The sequence below is a fragment of the Lipophrys pholis genome, assembly GCF_963383615.2.
Source record: "Lipophrys pholis genome assembly, chromosome: 13".
In the NCBI taxonomy this organism is placed as follows: Eukaryota; Metazoa; Chordata; class Actinopteri; order Blenniiformes; family Blenniidae; genus Lipophrys; species Lipophrys pholis.
Window position 1 is genome coordinate 11,592,051 of NC_137632.1, and position 19,894 is coordinate 11,611,944.

At 42.7% G+C, this 19,894-nt stretch overlaps 1 protein-coding gene across 2 annotated transcripts in view; it reads left to right on the forward strand.

Moving 5' to 3' along the window:
- Positions 1-14,663: 14,663 nt before the first annotated feature.
- The window catches only part of LOC308118515 (FERM, ARHGEF and pleckstrin domain-containing protein 1), a gene marked incomplete at its 5' end in the record, with an annotated part of 51,116 nt that continues 45,885 nt past the window's right edge, over positions 14,664-19,894 (forward strand). For both annotated transcript variants that reach the window (XM_080477962.1, XM_080477963.1), the window contains one exon: positions 14,664-14,843. In XM_080477962.1, coding sequence (XP_080334088.1) covers positions 14,664-14,843 — 180 coding nt within the window. The remainder of the gene's footprint in view (positions 14,844-19,894) is intronic.

Sequence of the window (19,894 nt, forward strand, 5' to 3'; positions counted from 1 at the left end):
CACGATAGTTAAAACAGCCATTTCACACAAATTCAACCATGAAAACACTCAAATTGACTTTAAATGAGAGAACGAGTGCGTGGCCGACAAGTACAGCGGCCATAAAGAGACCCGAAGCAACTACAATGAGGCATAAAATAGTGACAAAGAGAAGGTAAATCAACAGAAATAGACACTGCAGTGTATCTTTGGGATTGGGGAGCCTTTCTGGATCGCTCGCAGAATGTACTTTAATCACAGCTGAGAGGGGCTACATCTTGAGCTGGGCACTGCCAGCAACAAACGCTGCTTGATACGGACAGGTTTTTTTTAGTTGAGGTACAAGGCCTCCAGATTAAAACAAGTTACCCGAACATTGCTGCATGTGCCTTTTTGCAGCTGGGTACAAAGACAGTATACATTTTATGCCTCTATTGGGTCCAACGGAGTTTCTTAAAGGCCAATTGTGATCTTAATATGTATCTGTAACTGCAGACGGCTGTGTGTGATATCAGCGACCTCTCTGCCCTCTCTTTAAAAAGTGGCACATATTGGTGTGGTATACGCTCGTAATTTCCTCATCAATCTGCGAGAATCGTTTTCCCAGCATCTCAGGCAGTGGGTAATGGTCGGTAAGTAAAACCTATACATAAATAAATTAGTTTCTATGGGAGCATCCGGCAACTTCAGCTCTATTTTGACTCAAGGGAGATTTAACAGTGGCTTTTTTTTTTATGGTTAAAAGACAATCTCCTTGGATTTTTGCTCCTAATAGAAACAACTGTTCAGCAATGACCTGTAAGACAAAGGCTAAAGAAGGAAGTGGAAACTGCAGCTGTGACAGTGACATTATTGCGTTGCTCCTTCAGTCGGCTGTGTAGTTTCAGGTGTTTATTTTTTGTGTCCATATCTGTATATCTGTTGTTTTAAGCACATGTTTAAAATGTTTTTATACTAACTAGACTAAATGTGGAAAGGCATCTAACAGCTCTTGCTGTAGATGTGGGTATGAGTATTCACATTCTCTTTTCTCTTGATGCGGCACTGTGCACTTGGTTTGATTTTTCACTGATCTATAGATGATCTTGATCCTGTGTAAGTAACCCTTGCACAAATATACAAGGAGGTTTTAACGCACAAATAAAAAAATAAAATATATATATATATATTTTGGGGGAAACTATTTTGTTTCTATGTTGACACAGATATTATAAGTGTAACAAGTGTACAGTCATTGAGCATTCATTTTAACAAAAGTTGATCTTGGGCTGCAGAAAGTAGCTGTTTTTAATTCAGTCTGCTGAATGGTAATGAGCTGGTGAATCTTATAGATGCAGATATCCTCCTCATATATGAGCAAGTCTGCTCCTGATCAACAAAGGACGAAGGGGGAAAAATGTTCAAGCAGCCTAAAAAAAATACGTTTTTAGTTGGAAGTTATTAGTAAGCCCTTTTTGATGAGTTTATTTATAACATGAATTCATGAATAAATCCTTCAGTTTTGGTGACATAGATTTGGAGTTAATCCCTCATGTTACAGGGCATTGAACCAAAAACTGAAGATGAAGATAAAATGATTTTAGGGGATTAGTTTAGAAAATCTTTTAAAATATTTTTACCGTTTTTCTCTTTTATTTGTCTTACGACTAATTTTAAAGTTTATTTTGACTGATGCAGTGTGAGAGCGGCCTCGTGGGGAAACACTTGTTAATAGATCCGTGCGAGTGCCTGAATCCCCTCTGTCTGCATCCACCTCCAGCCACCTGATCTACGGGAGCGAGTACAGAGCTGATGTTCGTGGTCTGTTTGTGCAGTCCTCCCCACCGTGGTGCTTTATCCACCCTGATGAGACAGGGTCTGAGGGCTGGAGGACCTGATGGTGTGTTGTCTCAGTGGGGTTCATTAGGAGGGAGGATCCCCCCGGCATCACTCACTCTTTAGCAGCATCGTTTGTATTCGCGGTAACAAAGTCGGCGCACAATATCCTTGTTTTTCCAGAGGAAGAGGTTTAACGAGAATGGATTACTAAATGCTTTGCAGCAATATTCAGCCTATTAGCTGCCGTTCCACTTCATCACTCAGACATGCATTTCTAAATGACCACGGTGGACTCCAGTTCACCTTTTCCTCCCGTCATTACTGAGACAAAGTGCGACTTTCAAGGAATGTGAGACAGCATCACAACAAGCTCTGTCCTCAACAGGAAACCGGCTGGAAAACAAAAACAAAATCAGCCCGAAAAAACAAGCCCCTGCGTCTCACAGTGTAGGTGTATGAATCAAGGAGACGCTGACTCACGCGTACCTGTTCCCAGCTGTCTTAAAGGGGCTCGGAGGCGCAGACGGTGCAGCTGTGACACAGCACGCTAAAAACTGTCCCCACTGAGACCTTCTACATCAGTATGTCAAATGTCTAGAGGAAATTGGGAAGCTGCATGAGTCACGCTCCCACCGATACCATCCACATCAGCCACAGGCTGCAGCCCATCTCTGGGATATCTGAGTGGTGTGCAGCAGCAGTCCGTGACTAAAAGGCCGTGTCCGCCGTGTCCTCTTAGACTCCGGGCCACATAAGTTCAAGAGACTCTTGTGAGGAGTCGTGGGACGCCCTGCTCGCCCAGCAGTTTGTAGCATTAAGGAGATTCCAATGCACAGACATAATAAAAGAGCCTTTAAATTGCTTTAATCCTCTCATTGATCAGTGGAGCATTAAAGTCTCAATGTGGTCCAGACAGCGGTTGAAATGTGTGGAAATTCCACTTTTGTGCCTGTGCACCACACAGAGGGGTTGTGGAAAAGAAATCAACTGATGTAAAAAGAAGAAACTGTGCTTTATAAAGAAACATATTTGCTTTTTCACTGTGGGATGATGCACAGCAGCATACTGTAAGGCAAGGCAAGGCAAGGGAAATGTATTTAAAGAGCACATTCAGACACACGCCAATCTGCAGCGCTTCACAAAGAAAATAAAAGAAATACAAAGCGATTAATTAGAGGGGTTAAAAATAGCATAGAACTTTGAATGGGCCAATTTGGATCTGAAGGTAAATACAGAAGCAAGTTTCTCTGAATCTTGTTCGGTCAGAAATCCTTTAATTATTGCAATATTTTTCAGATGGTATAAAGCAGACTTTGTTATTGTTTTAATGTGGTTGTTGAATTCCAGGTCTGAGTCCATAATTAGTCTCAGATTTATGGCCTGATTTGATGTCCCGAGTGACATGGAGTCAAGATGAGCTCTGACCTATAATCTTTCTTCTTCGGGGCAGAACATAATTCCTTGGATTTTTTTCTTCTGGATTAGATTGTAAAATGTTATGACACATCCACTCACTAATTAAATTTTTGCACTTACTCAGCAAGTATGAGGGGCTGTGGTCATTCACTGACACTGATATATAGAGCTGTGTGTTATCTGCATAATTATGATAGAAGACGTTGTCATGGTTCATGACCTGAGTCAGAGGGAGCATGTAGATGTGAAATAAAAGAGGCCCAAGGATGGAACCTTGAGGAATGCCTCAGGTGATTTTTATATGCTCAGATTCATAATTACTTATTGACACAGAGTCGTCCTGATCTTGCAAGTAAGGTTTTAAACAACTAAATGCAGTGCCAGAAATTCCCAACCATTGTTCAAGGCTGTCCAGCAGTATGTTGAGGTCAACTGTGTTGAAAGCAGCACGAACATCCAGTAACACTAAAACTGAAACTGTAGATGAGTCACTGCTCATGTAGATGTCATTCAGCACTTTAATAGGTGCAGCTTCAGTGCTGTGGCCTGACCTAAATACAGATTGGAAAACACTGAAATAAATTGTTTTGTGCCTGAAAAGCATTGTTCAAGAGGTGGATGCCTGATGTATTTTTCTTGTTTTTAGACCACTCGTAAAAACCCATGATGATAATAGGCATTGCTCGCACTGTGCCTTAGCTGAGAGTCACCACCGCTGCACAGAGCCGAACCGTTCCCAGCCCACGTTCTCAGCCCTCCAATGATGTTTCAAGCCTTTTTGTACTGGAAACGAGGTTGATGTGCTGGAGGGGGAAGATGGAGCAAACAAGCTGCGGTAGGACTGTCACAAGGCCCAATAACAAGGTGTCATGGCAACCAGATGGTACCACATTTCAATTGTCAATTTCACAGTCTAATTTGCTGCTGTAGCAGAGCGTGTGTGTGTGTGGGGGGGGGGGGATCTGCACAAACCCACCCACCCACAATTGTGTTATGATATGTTGCGATTATCAGCAACATACTTTAAACTGGATACATTGAGAAAGTGACTGTAAATGGTCATTTCAGTATTTCTTCCACAAGTTAAATCCAATAATTTTAAGTTAAGGTCGTCACCAAATAATTGATTTTATTTAGGAACCGAACAGGTAGATAGGATTGACATACAGCAGATGCACAATGTGGATTATTCAGTGTCTGGGAGGCTTCGATTTTGATTGAAATCAGGTAATTGACCGTTCAAGTATCAAAAACTTACCAAAAAAAAAACCCCCAAAACAAATCAAACAATCCAACCCACTGTTGGACAATTACAAGTATTCACATTTAAAGTTGCAAGTTTATTATTAGTATTGGACTTCTTGAGAACCTATATCTTTGAAATTAAAAGGCCCCTGATAATGTCCTTGATGTTCCTATATCTCTGAGTATTATGAGTTTGAAGTCTTGTACAAATGCTACAAAATTAAATTTAGGCCTGACTGGGTGCCACTTTCATTGCAGAACATATAAAGATACTTTTCTATGTAAATACACATTCAGCTCATTCCTGTTAGTCCGTACACATATACGGTTAATGAAAATGAACATGTGTAGTAATTCAGAAGCTCTTCAAATATCAATCCATTGTACACTGTTGCAATATTTGTGCCAAATTAAAATATTAAATATGTTTATCTATAAGGTTTGGGTTGTAAAAGCTAATCATGCTTATTATTTATTTGTTTCATATTGTATTTTTTCGGTAGTTCTTACAGGGATTTCTGGAGAACCATGTTATTGCCAAGCTGATGGTTTCTTTTACTGATTTCTCCAGGAAACATCAGTACACTTCACTACACCACTAGTCAGGCCTGCTACACTGACCCAGTTGTGTAGTCATCACAATCCGTCAAACACATTTACAGTGGTGGTGTAGTGGTTTGCACGATTGCATCACAGGGAATCTACCATCAGTTAAAGTATCCGCTTTGGGGCCTTTGTGCATTGGAGTGTCCAGTGTGTAAAGCAAATTGACATTTTTCTGCTTCTGACACTTTTGACTTTGAGCCCAAAACATCTACCTCCTGTTTAATATATAAAGATGCACCATGAAAAATAAATAATCAGTGTTAATCACGAGTTGATCTTTGTATGTATTGATGATCATACTGACGGTTGAGTACTGAGGTGGATAAAAAGTGTTTTTAATGATCAGACAAAGAACAATGCAAAGCTATAGATAATGTTATTATGGAAACTAAAAACCAAAATCCCCAAAGTCATTGATTCTCAAAATGAAACCAAGGGAACATGATGATTAGTCTTCAGCTGTGGTTGGTAGGGATCCCCTTTAAAATTAGGGTTTTCTGTCAAATTTTGATGAAGATGAAGTTATTTCTCAAGGGCACTTGTCAACATAGTCACCTCATGCTCATTTGGATCATCTTGTATTTAACAAGCGACTCTTTGGAGATGCAGTAGAGCCAATGAGGAGCAACTTTCATGTAAAATGTCTCTGATGGACATTCCTGTTTTGTTGCTTTTGTCTCTTGACAGTCGGGGTGAATCTGTTCTCCCAGACTCCAGAGTTGGAGTATATACCATCTGTCTCTGTTGTGTTGTCAGCTGAAGCTGGAGCATTTAAACACTAATTACACAGATTTATACAACAGCTGAAGGATTTCTAGCTTTGGTACAAGATTACTTGTTCAACAAAAGATGAGGCTCCACGTTAACACCGATACGGAAAAGAGGCATGGCTCAGCATGGATGTCTGATTAATCAATAAGGTGCAGGTAAAAAGTAGCTTTGTAGCATTGGAAGTATAGAATATACATTTAGAAAACCTTGTGAGCATTTGGTCTGAGCCAGACAGTAAATCTGCACTGAGTATTTCCATTGGGAAAATATTTGTGGCCTAATTTAGTCAGACTGAAATGTAGCGGCATGGTAACCCTGCCGCCTTTACACATTTGGTGGCAGTGGGAAGAGCAGTTTGTCTTCGCCTGTTCCCTGTTTTTCCTTAAATAGAGCATGTGATGAGGCTCCCCCCTGCCGCTTTCTGTCTCTTGTGGAGGTGGAGACCTCAGCAGGAGCCCTGCAAAGCTGGTGTGTCGGGGAGGAAGCCTCGGATAGTCACTCTCTGCACAAAACAAATCCCCTCTTTCAGTTTGAAGAGTTGCAACAACTTCTCCACACTACTTTCCACCTAAGATCACTTATGTGACCAAATACTGTCATACAGTCTTTCCTGGAAAGACACCAGAATGGAATTATTGCAACTTCTGTCAAAAACCACCAATACGGAAATCCTGTGGAAGAGTTATACTTCCTAATTGGAAGAAATGTTGAAGTCTGAAATCAATAGGCTGTAAATTGACGTTTGTTTGGTAGTATTTTACACAGCATGACAAAATATAGAAGCACAATAATAGTCCTATGTATATATTTTAGGGCACATTTTATTCATTAGACAAAACAAATCAGTAGATTTATTACCATGAATGCAGAGTGTTTTAATGAGTGAGACCAATTTAAGGCTTTTTAAATCCTGCAACAATGTTAGTTTCTACATCTGAAAACACTGAGTCGAAATGAGTCTTACAGAAGCTGCAGTGTACACTTTTAGAGCAAACACTAATCAGCGATGTAATTCATCCAACATAAGAATAAACACAAATGAGGCTGATTTATGAAGAAATCTGCTGTCACAAAATGTGAGCCAAGTTTTCGAGACCAAATTTAGCAAATTCAGTTGTGACCTTCTTACATTATTCAACTTAGTAGTTTGACCTTGAGTGAACCTCCGTCCACGTAACCTGATGTTCACAGGTGTGGCTGACCTGGACAGAGGGAAAGGAAAAAAAAGATCAGCCCTTCTCCAGAGAGCCAAGGCAAGTGACATAACATTACTCAGTGGAAAATCATTAAAAACAGATCTTGACTGCTTACATAACTAATTTTAAGCAGCATTTGTCTCTGGTCTGTTTTCGCTCTTTCTCATTTTCACGCTCTCACTGAAATGTTGAGCTTCGCCTCACTTCCAGCACAGTGCCTCCGGAGAAAAACCTCTAACGCTGCCAAAACACCGCAAGTGTGATTTCTCTGTCTTTGGTCCCACAACACCAAAGCGTAGGAGACTTCCCTTACTGCCAGCGAGAAGGTGGGTGGGATGCAGGCATGAAATAGAGACCGACAGAAGTGCCTGTTTAATTCTTCCACCACACTGCTTGTCTTTAATATCGGTCCCTGCATGCAAGCACATACGTACAGTATATGATGGAGTGGGTGATGTGAAGGCAGCAGTCCGAGGCTGCTCTCTGAGAAAAGCATTTTAAAAAATATATTAAAATAAGGTGGATGATTACATAATGTAAGCGGATTGTTTATAAATCAACTCTTGTAAGAAAGTGACAGCTGGCATGCCAGTTATACAGTTGGGCATTTAAAGATCCTACTGACCTGTTTATCATTCATTACTACTCGGTCTGGGCTCCAGGGTATTGAACCAGTGTCTACAAAGCAACTACAACTCCCACAAAGAAACACAAAGTAACCACTGAAGACCAAAATATGCAAACAATGGCAAAGGGATGAACAACAGCAAGACTCTCCTTGAGAATACACACACCATGGGCCACACTGTGGTATAGTGGTGAGCACTCTTGCGCGACAGAAACTGCATGGAGTTTGCATGTTCTCTGTGTGGGGCTTTCATTGGGTAATCTGGGTTCTCCCATGTGTTGAAGATTAATTTTTAACTCTAAATCAAACATCATCTGTTGGCGTGAACATGAGTGAACGTCTCTGGGTTTTCCCTGCGATGGGTTGACGAGCAGCCCAGTGTCCCCCCTTTCAATTCTACCAACTGTCTAATTAGACAAACCTAAAGAGAAGATGGATGTCACTTCAAACTAGCTGCAAACAGATGAAATGAGGCAAACAAAAAAGCAGATAGATGACAAAAGTTCCATAGTGAAATCAACATAAGGAAAGATGGGGATGCAAAATGACAGCAATCAGTAAAAGAAAGAAATACAACTGACAGTAAAGGAATGAGCATGATTTCCGTCTTGTGTGTCCAGGAGCCCAGCTTTTCATCTGTTTTTTTATTTATCTTTTTACATTGGTGTTCCAATAAAATGTTTCTGGACTCAGCTGTGAATTATCTGATCTTTTTCGATTATTTGTACAGTCTTGAGTGTGCAGAGTATTTTCAAAACCATCAGTGGTCACGCTAAGACATTCATCAGTTTTATCATTTTGTCAAACAATCCAAGAGTTGATTAGCAATGCAGATTTCCTGCTGGATGTTGCATAGATGGAATAAATTATGTGCTTGGACATTTCGTCTGTGTTTTTGGGCAGCAAAAACTGCACAATCATGCCAAGTTATTGTCATTGGCTTCCTCTGACTGTTTTCAAGACTCCAGCTTGAGCTGATTTTTGAGTGGTTTTTTTTGATAAAGTCTTGCCCAGTTGTGCATGAGGTCAATGGGGTGTTCAAATTAGAATTTAACATGCAATCGTAGGTTTTGACGATTGAAAACACCGCAGAATTCAAGAGACATTCGCTTGTCACTCATGTTTCATTGCAAACCAAAGCACCCTCCAGTGGGCCCTGAGCAAAAATGCTGTTAGAACAGCTTAAACATGATTGGGAAGTCTTCCAGAAGGGCACTTTTGCAAAACAAAGAATCTGCTGGGATGATAAAGAATGCTGTCTGGCTATTCCTGACCTCTGTCCCCAAGTCAGTGCCTTTATTTTCTGAAATATATTTGTAATGGTACACACAACCAGGAAAAAAGGGAGTTCAAGACATTGCCAACTCTTTATGATTAACAAAGAATACAGTATCTGCTTCAGTCCATGCAGAAACTATTATAATACAATGGTATTTTGTATGCAATGATTTTAGGCTGCTTGACTCCCTCCGACACAAACAGACACACAATGGAGAATCTCATGCACCCCATTCACCCTGGGCCAAGATATTCAATACACAGAGACAAGACAATCACACAGTCACACGGGAGCAATTTAGACTGAACAATTAACCATGCATGTCATTGGATTGTGGTGGACAACCGGAGCCACAGGCAGGAGGGACATGCAAAGCTGGAATCAAACCAAAGTATGTTAGGTGAGAGCGCTAACCTCTGCATGACTCTGCAAACTGCAAAATTGCATATTTGCCCCATTATAATAAAATATAAAAATTTTCCAAACACAGACTGTGTCACAATAGATAAAAACTTTAGAGTATAATTATAAAGGTTATTGTGCCACTATTGTATCGTCCCAGCTCACTAGTAAGATGAAATTGGCCTGTATGGGACCCCTGAACTTAAGTGAGACAATCCTGACCTGTCTGGTTATCAGTGCCATTGTTGTTGCTGCTATTACTGTTGCTGTTTCATTTTCTGTTGTCTTTGTTTATTTTATTTTATTTTTGTGTGACTATCTTTATGGATAACTTACAAGTTTTTATTTTATTTTATTTTATTTTATACATTTATTCATGTTTTAATTGAAAAAAGAAAAACTACATGGGGCATTCAGTGTGAGTCTACAGAATCCGTTACTTCCACTCTTATAGTTAAAAAAAAAAAAAAAAACATTTATAAATGTTTATAATCTTTTTTTTTATAAATTTCGAATACAATTTAATAGTCATCATTATATATTTTGCATTAACGCTTCCCCCCCCCCTGGTCGCATACGTTGTGGACGTCGCAGTTCCAGCTGTGGCCTGCAGATGGTGTTGTTGCTCCTCGGTGTGTCGGGGTGGAAGGTGGAGGTGCTGCACCTCCTTCATTGTCTGACTGAAGGCACCGGCAGTGGATCCGCCGCCCGCTCCGATGTAATCCCTCTCTCCCCGATCACTCGCTCAGTCGTCCGCCATGGCGACCGCAGGAAGACGCTGCCTCCCCGGTGCGAGCCGCCTTTAAAAACTCCGACGGGACTCGTTTCTCTCCCCCCACGCCGGCCGGACGTGGATGTAAAGCCCCCTGCTTTCAGCCGGGAAACACTTTGGCGTGGACGAGCCTGCGTTTTTGGAGAGTCGCGGTAAGAATCTCACCCAGTGTTGCTGCTCTTAAGGGAAGTGATTCAACTTGTTTGAGGAGATTAGGGTTAAGTCTCGGGACTGCCTCTCCCGTGTTGCGTTGTGATCCCGTGGATTTCTCTCCAGGGGAAGAACTCTCGTCGTGCGTGACAGTGCGGGGTTTGCGGGCAGTGAGAGGTCTTTTCCCTCGTCCTGCAGTGTGTGGCTTGCTTTGCACAGAAACACCTCAGCTGTGTGGATGTGTGTGCAGGATCTGCAGTCACACTGCTTCCCCTGCTGTAACATAATGATCCATGCCCCTCTGTCACATTAAAATTATGAAAATGTCTTCTTCCTTTTTTTTTTTTTCTTTAAGCCACTTGAGTTTGCAGAGAGCATGTCCAGGTGAGTCCACGCGGTGCATTAATGTCACATCTTCAGTACCGGCTGATAATATCCCGAGGATTACTCCAGTCTGCTCTATTAACCTACATTGCATTTAAGGTGTGAACACACTGCCAGGCCGAGTGAGGAGGGAAAGACCTCAAACGGAGCCGGATCTCTCCATTTTCTGCCTTTTTTCATTCATCCTACCAATGCGACGGCTCCGGTTACAGCATGCATTGATCCTAATGTGTGTGATTGTGTGTGTGTGTGTGTGTGTGTGTGTCAGTCTTTTCACTTAATGAACACATGTCACATTGCCAGTAATAAAGTGGGAACTTAAAGAGATGTATACACTGCCAGCCACACCCAGGTATCAGTGACTGTTGCAGAACAGAGGATATTGAGCTCCCTCTCTCTCTTTTTTTTTTTTTCTTTTTTTTTCTTTATTGTAGAGGAGCTTCTCACAGGTAGACAGCTGGCCTTATCTGCCACAGCCTCTGGCCATTCAGCTGTCGCTAAAGGATTCCAGCTGTGCCCTGGTGGATTTCACTGAGGGGCCCCTTGTGTGCCCGAGCACACAGTGGAGCCACTGTTAGAACCCTGCACGGCGTGTCAGCCAGCAGCCACAGCTCCACATTACACACTTGTGGGGAATTTCAAGCAAACAAGTTCAAAGACAGGGCGGTTTACCCTGAGCAACACTCTGGGATCCGTAATACGTCCTTATGGGTTTGGGTGCTGGGGGGGGGGGGGGGGGGACTGGGCTTGTTGTCACTCTTGGCCCCGGGAACAATCTGCCATCTGTACAGCCGGTGTCTGGTTTGGTGTGTTTGTGTGTGGCATGAGTTACCTATCGAGAGCAGCACACGGACCTGGACTCACAACTGGTTGATTCATGGTACTCAAGGGGTGGGACGCCTATGTGTTGGCTGAAAATAATCACGGTCGACTCTTTCCCTGGCCTCTGTTTTCTCTGGCAAGTTTTTGTTTGAACAGTGTCCGGTTACGTGGCATGCATGTGCAAGTCATACAAGCCACAAATTTACAGACTCGACGTGAGACACTTGCCAACAATTAAGGCGAGAGCCAATGAGTGATGACGGCGTTGGGATCGAGTGTCGCAAACGACCGGGGCTTCCATTGAGAAATGTGCCCGTTTCCATTCACGCCCCCCGGTGACGGTGTACGGTCTGGTTTTCATCAGCCCGTGGGAGTGTTGCACTTTAGCTGGGAAACGCCAACATCTGACACCCCCTGCTCTGTGTTGACAGCGCGCAGACCTGCAAATAATGCAACGCGCTATGTGAATTAACTTGTCCAGGTTCAGTGGCGTTCTCTCCACTATGAGCATCTGCCCTTACAGTGGTAACGTAAATACATTCAGGCAGCGGCAGTATGTATTTCTTGATCTTCTTCTTTTAGCCATCTGGCATTTTCTGTCATCCATACTGGGATGGGCCATCAGTCACTTGAATGAATTCGACAAGAAAACAAGGCGCACATACAGTAGTAGTTAACACGCCTCCCTCATGGTGGGAAGATCTCCAGTTTGCATAGAGCGTGGTGGGGGTGGCTGGCTTTGCTTGTTCCACCTGTGCATGGGTGGATTTCCTCTGATTTCCTCACAGTGTAAAAACATACATTTGAAGGGCAAATGGATGATTTGTGTGACTGTCTTTGCCATGCCATAGACTGAAGACATGTCCATCATCTACTCGGCTTATTGGCTCTGCTGGGCGCTGAAAAGGATAAAACGGTATGGACGGTGGACGGAAAAATGTCTGACATTGTCTCTTGGAAGAGTGGCTCCTTGTCCTTTTCACACATGACCTATAGTCTGTAGGATCTGTCTGCAAAACGTTGTGTTCCTCTCTCCAGCATCAGGTGAACTGTCATCAGACCCTCTGTCCTTGGCCTATATTCTTCTCACACTCTTGCTGGATTACATTATCCAGTCGGTTGAAATGCCTCATTCAGCTTTCAGCTGAAACTTGGCAGCGGTCGTTCACCTCTGCGGCGGCTGAACAACTGCCCACTGGCCTCAGCGCTCCGCCGAGCCACTCGGCCAGGTCTCAGGATGACTTCAGCCGGCAGGAATGTGCAATGAAGAGAGAATTAGGCAGGACAGCAGGGCCGTGGGGGATCCGGCTGTGGATACACTGGCGTGGTGTTGTGCAGAAGGGTTGGGAGGTGAGAGGCGTCAACCTGGAACAAATGAGTCTGTGACTCTTTTTTTTTTTTTCCAAAAACACAGATTCCCGAAACTCCGGCTGAGTGACACTGCAGATTATTCCAGGTCCTGCACCTCGGCTCAGGATGTCAGATGTGATATCCTCTGTGACATGAAGTGTGAGGACAGAGGTCACCTGATAAACCTTACAGTTGTCTCACTTTAACTCAATGACACGGTCATAGTTTGCATTTTGACTATTGATGGCTCGTAGCCTTAGTCTCCATTGATTGATTGCTCTGTCCCAACTTATTGTGCATAACTTTACTTTTTTTAACCTTAGTTTATTTGCATGTCTTTAGATTTGTGGCAGAAGGAAAGGATCTCTGAGAAAAACCCCTCACAGGGAAAACATGCAAAGTCCAGGCACAACAGGCCCCGGCTCGGAGGCCTTTTAACCATGAAATGAGAATGCTGAACAGCTACACCATGGTGCTGCCCTACATTAGTGTTTTACAGTTTGTACTTGATTCAATAATAGTTAATCATCCACATACCACCTTCTTTTGTTCTGTTATCCATTTTCTTAATCACCTTTAGTTGTGTCACAGGTTTGAACCTCACCGAGGTCAAAGAATTTTCTGGGTTTTTTTGTCCTTGAGGAGTACACGTTGCCTCGTGTACTCCTCGATATTTGTGTACTTGTACAAGTACAACAAGCGGCACATTGACTACCAGACACACAAACTGGAGAGACATACTGCCGTCCACGCTGCAGTCTGGCCGTGGACATTGTGCAGGCTCGAAATCCAACTAGTCCAGAGACGATGGCCATCGGCGATGTGCTCCGAGAGAATGTGCAGCCAACATTTAATTTTTAAAGTCCAGAAAAGCCTTTCTGTCTTGTTCCTGAAACTATTTCAATCATTCATGGATTCTGTTTCTACATTTCTAGAATGTTGCTGCCCACTTAGGATTCAATTTAAATAATTTAGATGCTGAACAGTTTGCACATTCCTGCACAAGCATCACATCTATATCTTAACCATTAAGTGTTTCCTTCCCTATTTTCATCATTTACATTACATTCATGATGTATTAAAATAAGTTGAATTTGTTAGTTGAAATCATGCACCAGAAGGCATATGACTGGTTGGTTTGTCTTGTGTTAGGAATCTCTGTTATGCAAGTTAATTTATATTAAAATGCAAAGAATTGTTTTTTTTTCACTCTGACAACTTGATTAAATTGTAATTTTTTTCTATCATCCTTGATCCTGCTTTCTCTACAATCACAGCTCATTTGGCTCACGTTTCCTGCAGCAAATGTTTAACTTGCCGCCCGGGCCATCACAGAAATCCCAAGAACACCTATGTTTCTGTGCCTATAGCTCTCTAATGCCTCGTTTTAACGATCTCACGACTTCCTGAATCAATTGCCATTGTATCGACTCCTTGATTTTACACGCTGGCTTCATGATTCATTTGTCAAATCAAATTAGGCCCGCTTGATTTGTGCTCGGAAATCAAGAACCTGCTTGGGTCCCTGCCTTTCTTTTAAACTGTAAATAGGACTCCCACAGGCAACAATTATCAGCCATTAGCAGCGAGTGCAAATACTGCCTTTGCAGTTGGTGTGACACGGAGGGTTGTGCAGGATGTCCTCCGGGTCCTGCTGCGGCCATTGATTGTACTGCGATGCACATACATGCGTGGTGTTGTGCGAAGAAGAGCCTTGGAAATATTTAGCAACTTTCACTAGGTGTTTTTGTACCGGTGACTGAGGGCGGGGAAAAATGCTTTCGTGTCTCTGACTTTTGTGTCTCGGCTCTGGTGCAGGCTGAGCAGTGAGCAGTGCAGAGCACCATGGCGGAGCCGGACCCGGAGCCAATGTCCTCTGGAGCAGGCCAGCGCCTCGGGGCCCCAGAGACTCTTGGCATCAGTACACTTGACCCTGGTCACAGACCCCCGGCCATGCCCCCCGGACGGCACGTCACCATCAGGGTCCGCATGTTGGACGACACGGAGGAGCTTTTTGACATCTCGGTGAGTTGCTGTTTCATTCCTACCCAGTCGTGTTTCTTGATGGGAATACTAATGTGGGAAACGGGACTCTCATTATTGCACCGGAGCCAAGAAGCATTTCCCATTTTTATCGTAGCAGCAGTGGTCTGGTAAACGGGTTGGCATGGCAACTGCATGTTGAATGCATGGATGAAACGGGAGGGATCATTTTTGTGATGTCAGGGCTCGTCCAATTTATTCTGGTATTTAATTTGTCTTCAATGTTTCCCAAGCCTCTGTGCCATCTCCAATCTCCATTACAACACATTTATTCTTCCTCCGTGACCTCTTCATAGTCTTTAACATATTGTTTGGAAACCGCACAGACACTGATTCTATTTTCTGCAGTGGTGTGTAGATAATGTGTGAATACTACCAGTGCTTTCTTAGACAGTGGAGAGGAAGCCACACAACTGACATTATATCTTTTTTTTTTTCTTTCTTTTTTTTTAAGAGCTGCCATTTGGATTCCATTCATGATTTCAGGATTTAGAGGATTAACTTTCTCATCACACCGATCTAAAGTTAGACACTTAAGTCTAAGCTGTTTGTGCAGATTACGTGAATGTTGAGCTAAAATTAGATGCTGATTGTGAATTATTTGCTCAAAATAGAGCCTTTGAGTTTGCAAAAAAAAAAAAAAGAACAAGCAATAAGCTTTTCAGATGTCAATCCAACTTCAGTAAAGTCAATCAGCCTTCTAATTCATGCTGAAAATAGCCCCCAATAGAGCTATTAGTTACTGTTTAACCCTTCAGTTCCTGTCCTGTCACCACTGACAGGGTACATCCCTTGACAATAGTACCTCTTAGACATTTATGATATCTAAAACATTCCAAAACTAAATGAAAGGTTGGAAATGGAGCTTTGCATTTGTATCTTTTTATATTGTCCGCTCGGACATGAGCAGTACAACCATCCAAACGTAACCATATTTAATCACTCCCTGGTATTGAATGTTCAGGTAATCTTGGAAAAAGGGTCAAAACCACTCACTTTAACTAGTTTTTTGACAATTCTACAGCCCTAGTCATACAAGGGTTCATGTTAAAAACTGCCTCGTATAATTGATCCAGGAAATGACTTCGCTTTGAAAAGGAAGACCCCTTGCTGGTTCTAGTGGGTTTTTTTTTTTTTTTTTTTTTTCTCTGTCGGAGGAGGCATGTTTTTCCCCCCAGCTTTCCTCTGAGAAATCTCTTCTTCGATGTTGACTTAATGGCAGCGACATGGAGTTGGGTCAGTGAAACCCCTGTTATTTGTCTTCGGAGCAAATAGAAGAACGAGCTGTAACCACAAGTGTCCCCAGCCCAAAAAACAAGACGAGGAGATGGAGAAAAGTGTAGAGCGGCGATGACGGGAAGCAGATACGGCTGCCGTCAGAGGACCTGTTTAATGTGTATGAAAGGTGCTTTGCTCTAAAGCTGCTGAGCTTTACTGACAGCTACAGAGTGCGCAGTGCAAGCTGGATGTGTCCTTCTGGCTCCTTTCCCAAGGCAGTATGGGTAAACGCTGTCCCTAAGGCCCTCCCTGTGCATGACTGCTAATCTTTCGAGTGGTATCATGTGTTGTGCTTAATACTTAAGGCTCGCAAGATTCTCACAGTTAAATCCTTTTTAATTGTTCTCATTTAAACCACATTTTATTTTGTTGTGTACATAAGATTAGGTGAGGCATTAAAGCCATGGGATTGTTTCAACAGAGGAGCTCTTCAGACTCTGCTCTCTTAAAGTAGCCTTCTGTTACCGTGTCTCGGCTTGACTTGGGTCTTTTCTAATGCTGGAACATTGAATTTGCCAACGCTGCCCCTTTTTTTTTTTTTTTTTTTTAATTGATTCTTACCCAGGCAGTGATGCTCGAGCAGGTGAGGACCAGGTTTTATTCAGCCTGTTTTTGAGCCTCGTAATCTTTAAAAACCTGGAGTGAAGCTCTGCTCTCTAAGGTAATGTCGCCCTCCGAATTTAGTCGGCTCACATTATGTTTTTATGGAGTTATGGCGTCCCAAAGTAGTGCTTAACCAATGTCTCTTCCAAAGAATACAGTACACACTGACACTTTAGATTTTGTGACATGAAACATGGCACATTAGACGGCAGCTTTGGTTTAGCATCTTCTTCACAGTCTGAATCAGCCTCTTGCTTGTATTTTCTGTCAGTTTGATGCACCCATGGAGAGATTACAAAACTCTCCCCCCTCTTTCTCTCCGCCACAGTGAGATTTTGGGCTCTATTTGAGCAGCTGTTGTACAGCAATAACATACACCTATACTCTGCTGGTCCTCACAAGAGGATCTGGAATAGCCGAAATGGTGTGGATGGTTTAGCAACACCTTTTCTCACAGGAGCAGGCACGGAAGGAAAAGGAAAAAAAAAGAATAGCTGAAGATAAACAAAAGGCACCAGACAGCTTTTATTCATGCTCAATTTAACACACAATATATCTTCTATCAAGTCAGCACTTGCGATAAGTATCTCAGTGGGTTGGATATTGTTTTTGCCTGCAGGTATCAAAGGAGTAAAGGAGGGTGGGAAGATGTTCAGTATCGGAAATGTTTTCTCTTTTTTTTTTTTTTACTGCACACTGTAAGACACTAAAGGCAAAATGAGGCACGTTTAATTTTAAAAAGGACTTCAGATGGTGATGACAAATCCCATATTGAATGTGGGGACTGTATACGTATCACAGGATTGTGGTTTGGCAAGAGCGTTTCTTCGATAGAGTGGGTTTATCTCAACAGTAACTCCATCTTGTTATATTTATTTCAGTTATATCCCAAGAATCCCAGCTGTTTTGGTGCGGACACATGAGACATACGGTTCACATCCTTCCGCTGACGTTAATGTCTTCCCTACAGCATTGAGTGGAGCTCCCCACATGGTCTACGAAACACGTTTGTCAAGCAATTATCTAGTCTGTTATTTCGCAACACGGAACACGTGCTATATTTCAAAGAGTGGCAGTTCATTTCAGGCGATTTCATAGTGACTCAAGGCAGGGATTCTCCGCACTTGTCTCTTTAAGGAAACATCAAGCGTCCAACCTCTCCCTGTCACCGACACCCAAAGGCTTCGGTTCCCGTGTCCTGTGCTTGAGAGGGGTACGTTTCCAGCTCAGCAGGCAGAGTATCAGATGGTTGAGAAACAAAAAGGGGCCATCGAGGCATCTCGTGGGTCACATACCATGCTGTGGCCTACTTAGCACTCTGGCTGTGAACACACTCGTGTTGATGCTGATGATGCCTGACCTCGAAAACCTGGACAATCGGGTGACTGGCACTATTTATGTAAATCATGCTTGAGTCAAGTGTTGGTTCAGTTCTGCCCTTTTTAAGAAATATATATATATTTAACAGTGATTTTTCTCAGGGTGTCTCTTGGTGTCGTTGGTGTTTTTGCTTCTGCCGAGTTCAATCGAGCAGGAAATCCAGTCTGCAGCCTTCAGTCTGCCCCGTCTTCCTCAGGCTACCGCACGCTGACGCTGTCTGCGCTGAAGTTTTGATGCTTATGTTTCCTGAAGGCGGGTGAAGGCAATGCAGAAGTTGCCAGTGCAGATGCTGATTGTAGCCTGGATTTCGGGGTTAGGAGGTGGGGGATGGGATGCTGAAGGCAGAGCAGTGGGGGAAGAGTCATCCTCATTCCTATGAATGAAGCAGCCAGTCAGGCTCCATTTGCCAAATCTCACAGCCAGAATGATTAAGGACAGTCTTACATGCAATACTTAAATTTAATACTGGCTTTAGCAGCTCAGGCATTCACCATTACAACCTGAGACGTGTAGCCTACCGTCTCTTGCATTGCATGACTACTTTGGCTTTTCTTGAACGATAATGAGCGAACAAGGACTGCAGCCTTCTGTTTTACAGTCGTGGTAAAGTCCCTTTATAAGGCAATCAGGCAGAAATTCTCAATCAAGTAGAAGTTCCTTGGCATTTATCATTCCATGATCTTTCCATATTCCCATGTGGCATTTATACATAGCATGGTACAAACCAGTGCATACACATACCCTCCATGGCAGAGTAAAACTACAATATACTACTTTTTAATTTTCAGGTACTTGATCAATTTAAATTGATACACAGGCTAAGTTGTGGCAACAATTAATGGCTTCAGTATGTTGCTCAAAGTCCTCTATGGACCTTTGTGCAATCATCAGTGGTTGCCAGAGGATGAGCAATGCTTATATTGGTGATCCCCTGATTTTTATTTAAATTTTTTATTCAACTGGATGACGGGTAATTTACATTTTCAGAAAAGCTTGAGCCATCCTGACATACTGATGGCTTTGCTAAACTCTTCAATATAGTACCACTATTAGGTCAGAATTTCATAATCAAAGGGGAAGCCTTGTGACGACTATGGTTTTGATTTAGTTTGGTGCATTTTTGTCAACATTAGGATGAATTATCAAAACTCCCCCAGCCTTCACGTTTTCATGTGTCACCTGTCATTTGACCTAAATTTTTCTTCAGCTCGTTGAAAATGAATGACATTGCCAGCAGCATCGTAAGCACTTTGGTTTACTGCATGAAGTGAATTTTTAACAAGATAAACTGCGACGAGGAGCCTGGTAAACATTACACCTGCTTAACATCATCTTGGTAACGGCGTCACCGTGTGTTCTTTGGCATGCTTCTGTTTTAGCCCGAAGTGATGCGTTTGAGGACAACCCTGCACAGTCACAGCTGCAGACTATGTCTTGTTTCCGATTCACCGCTGAGCTGCAAACCATTGTACCCGACTGCAAAATGTTTTTTAGGATGTGTGTCTGAACACCGCGTGGAGTAGGTGAGGAGCCTCAGAGTCATATCTTTGGTGTTGAAGTGCTCAGCATCAGCTTTTGATCAAACACTTTAGAATACAAATCAGTGGACAAAAGTAAACACGGCTATTGGATGCTCCTCCAGTGTATTAATGTCGTACCTGATGGTCCCTCATCATGATTTGAGCAGTTTTGTCTCCAGATAGGAAGCCCACAATCATTTGTTGCAGCTTCCTCACTATCCTGGTATGAGACATGTCAGTGACTGACCCACT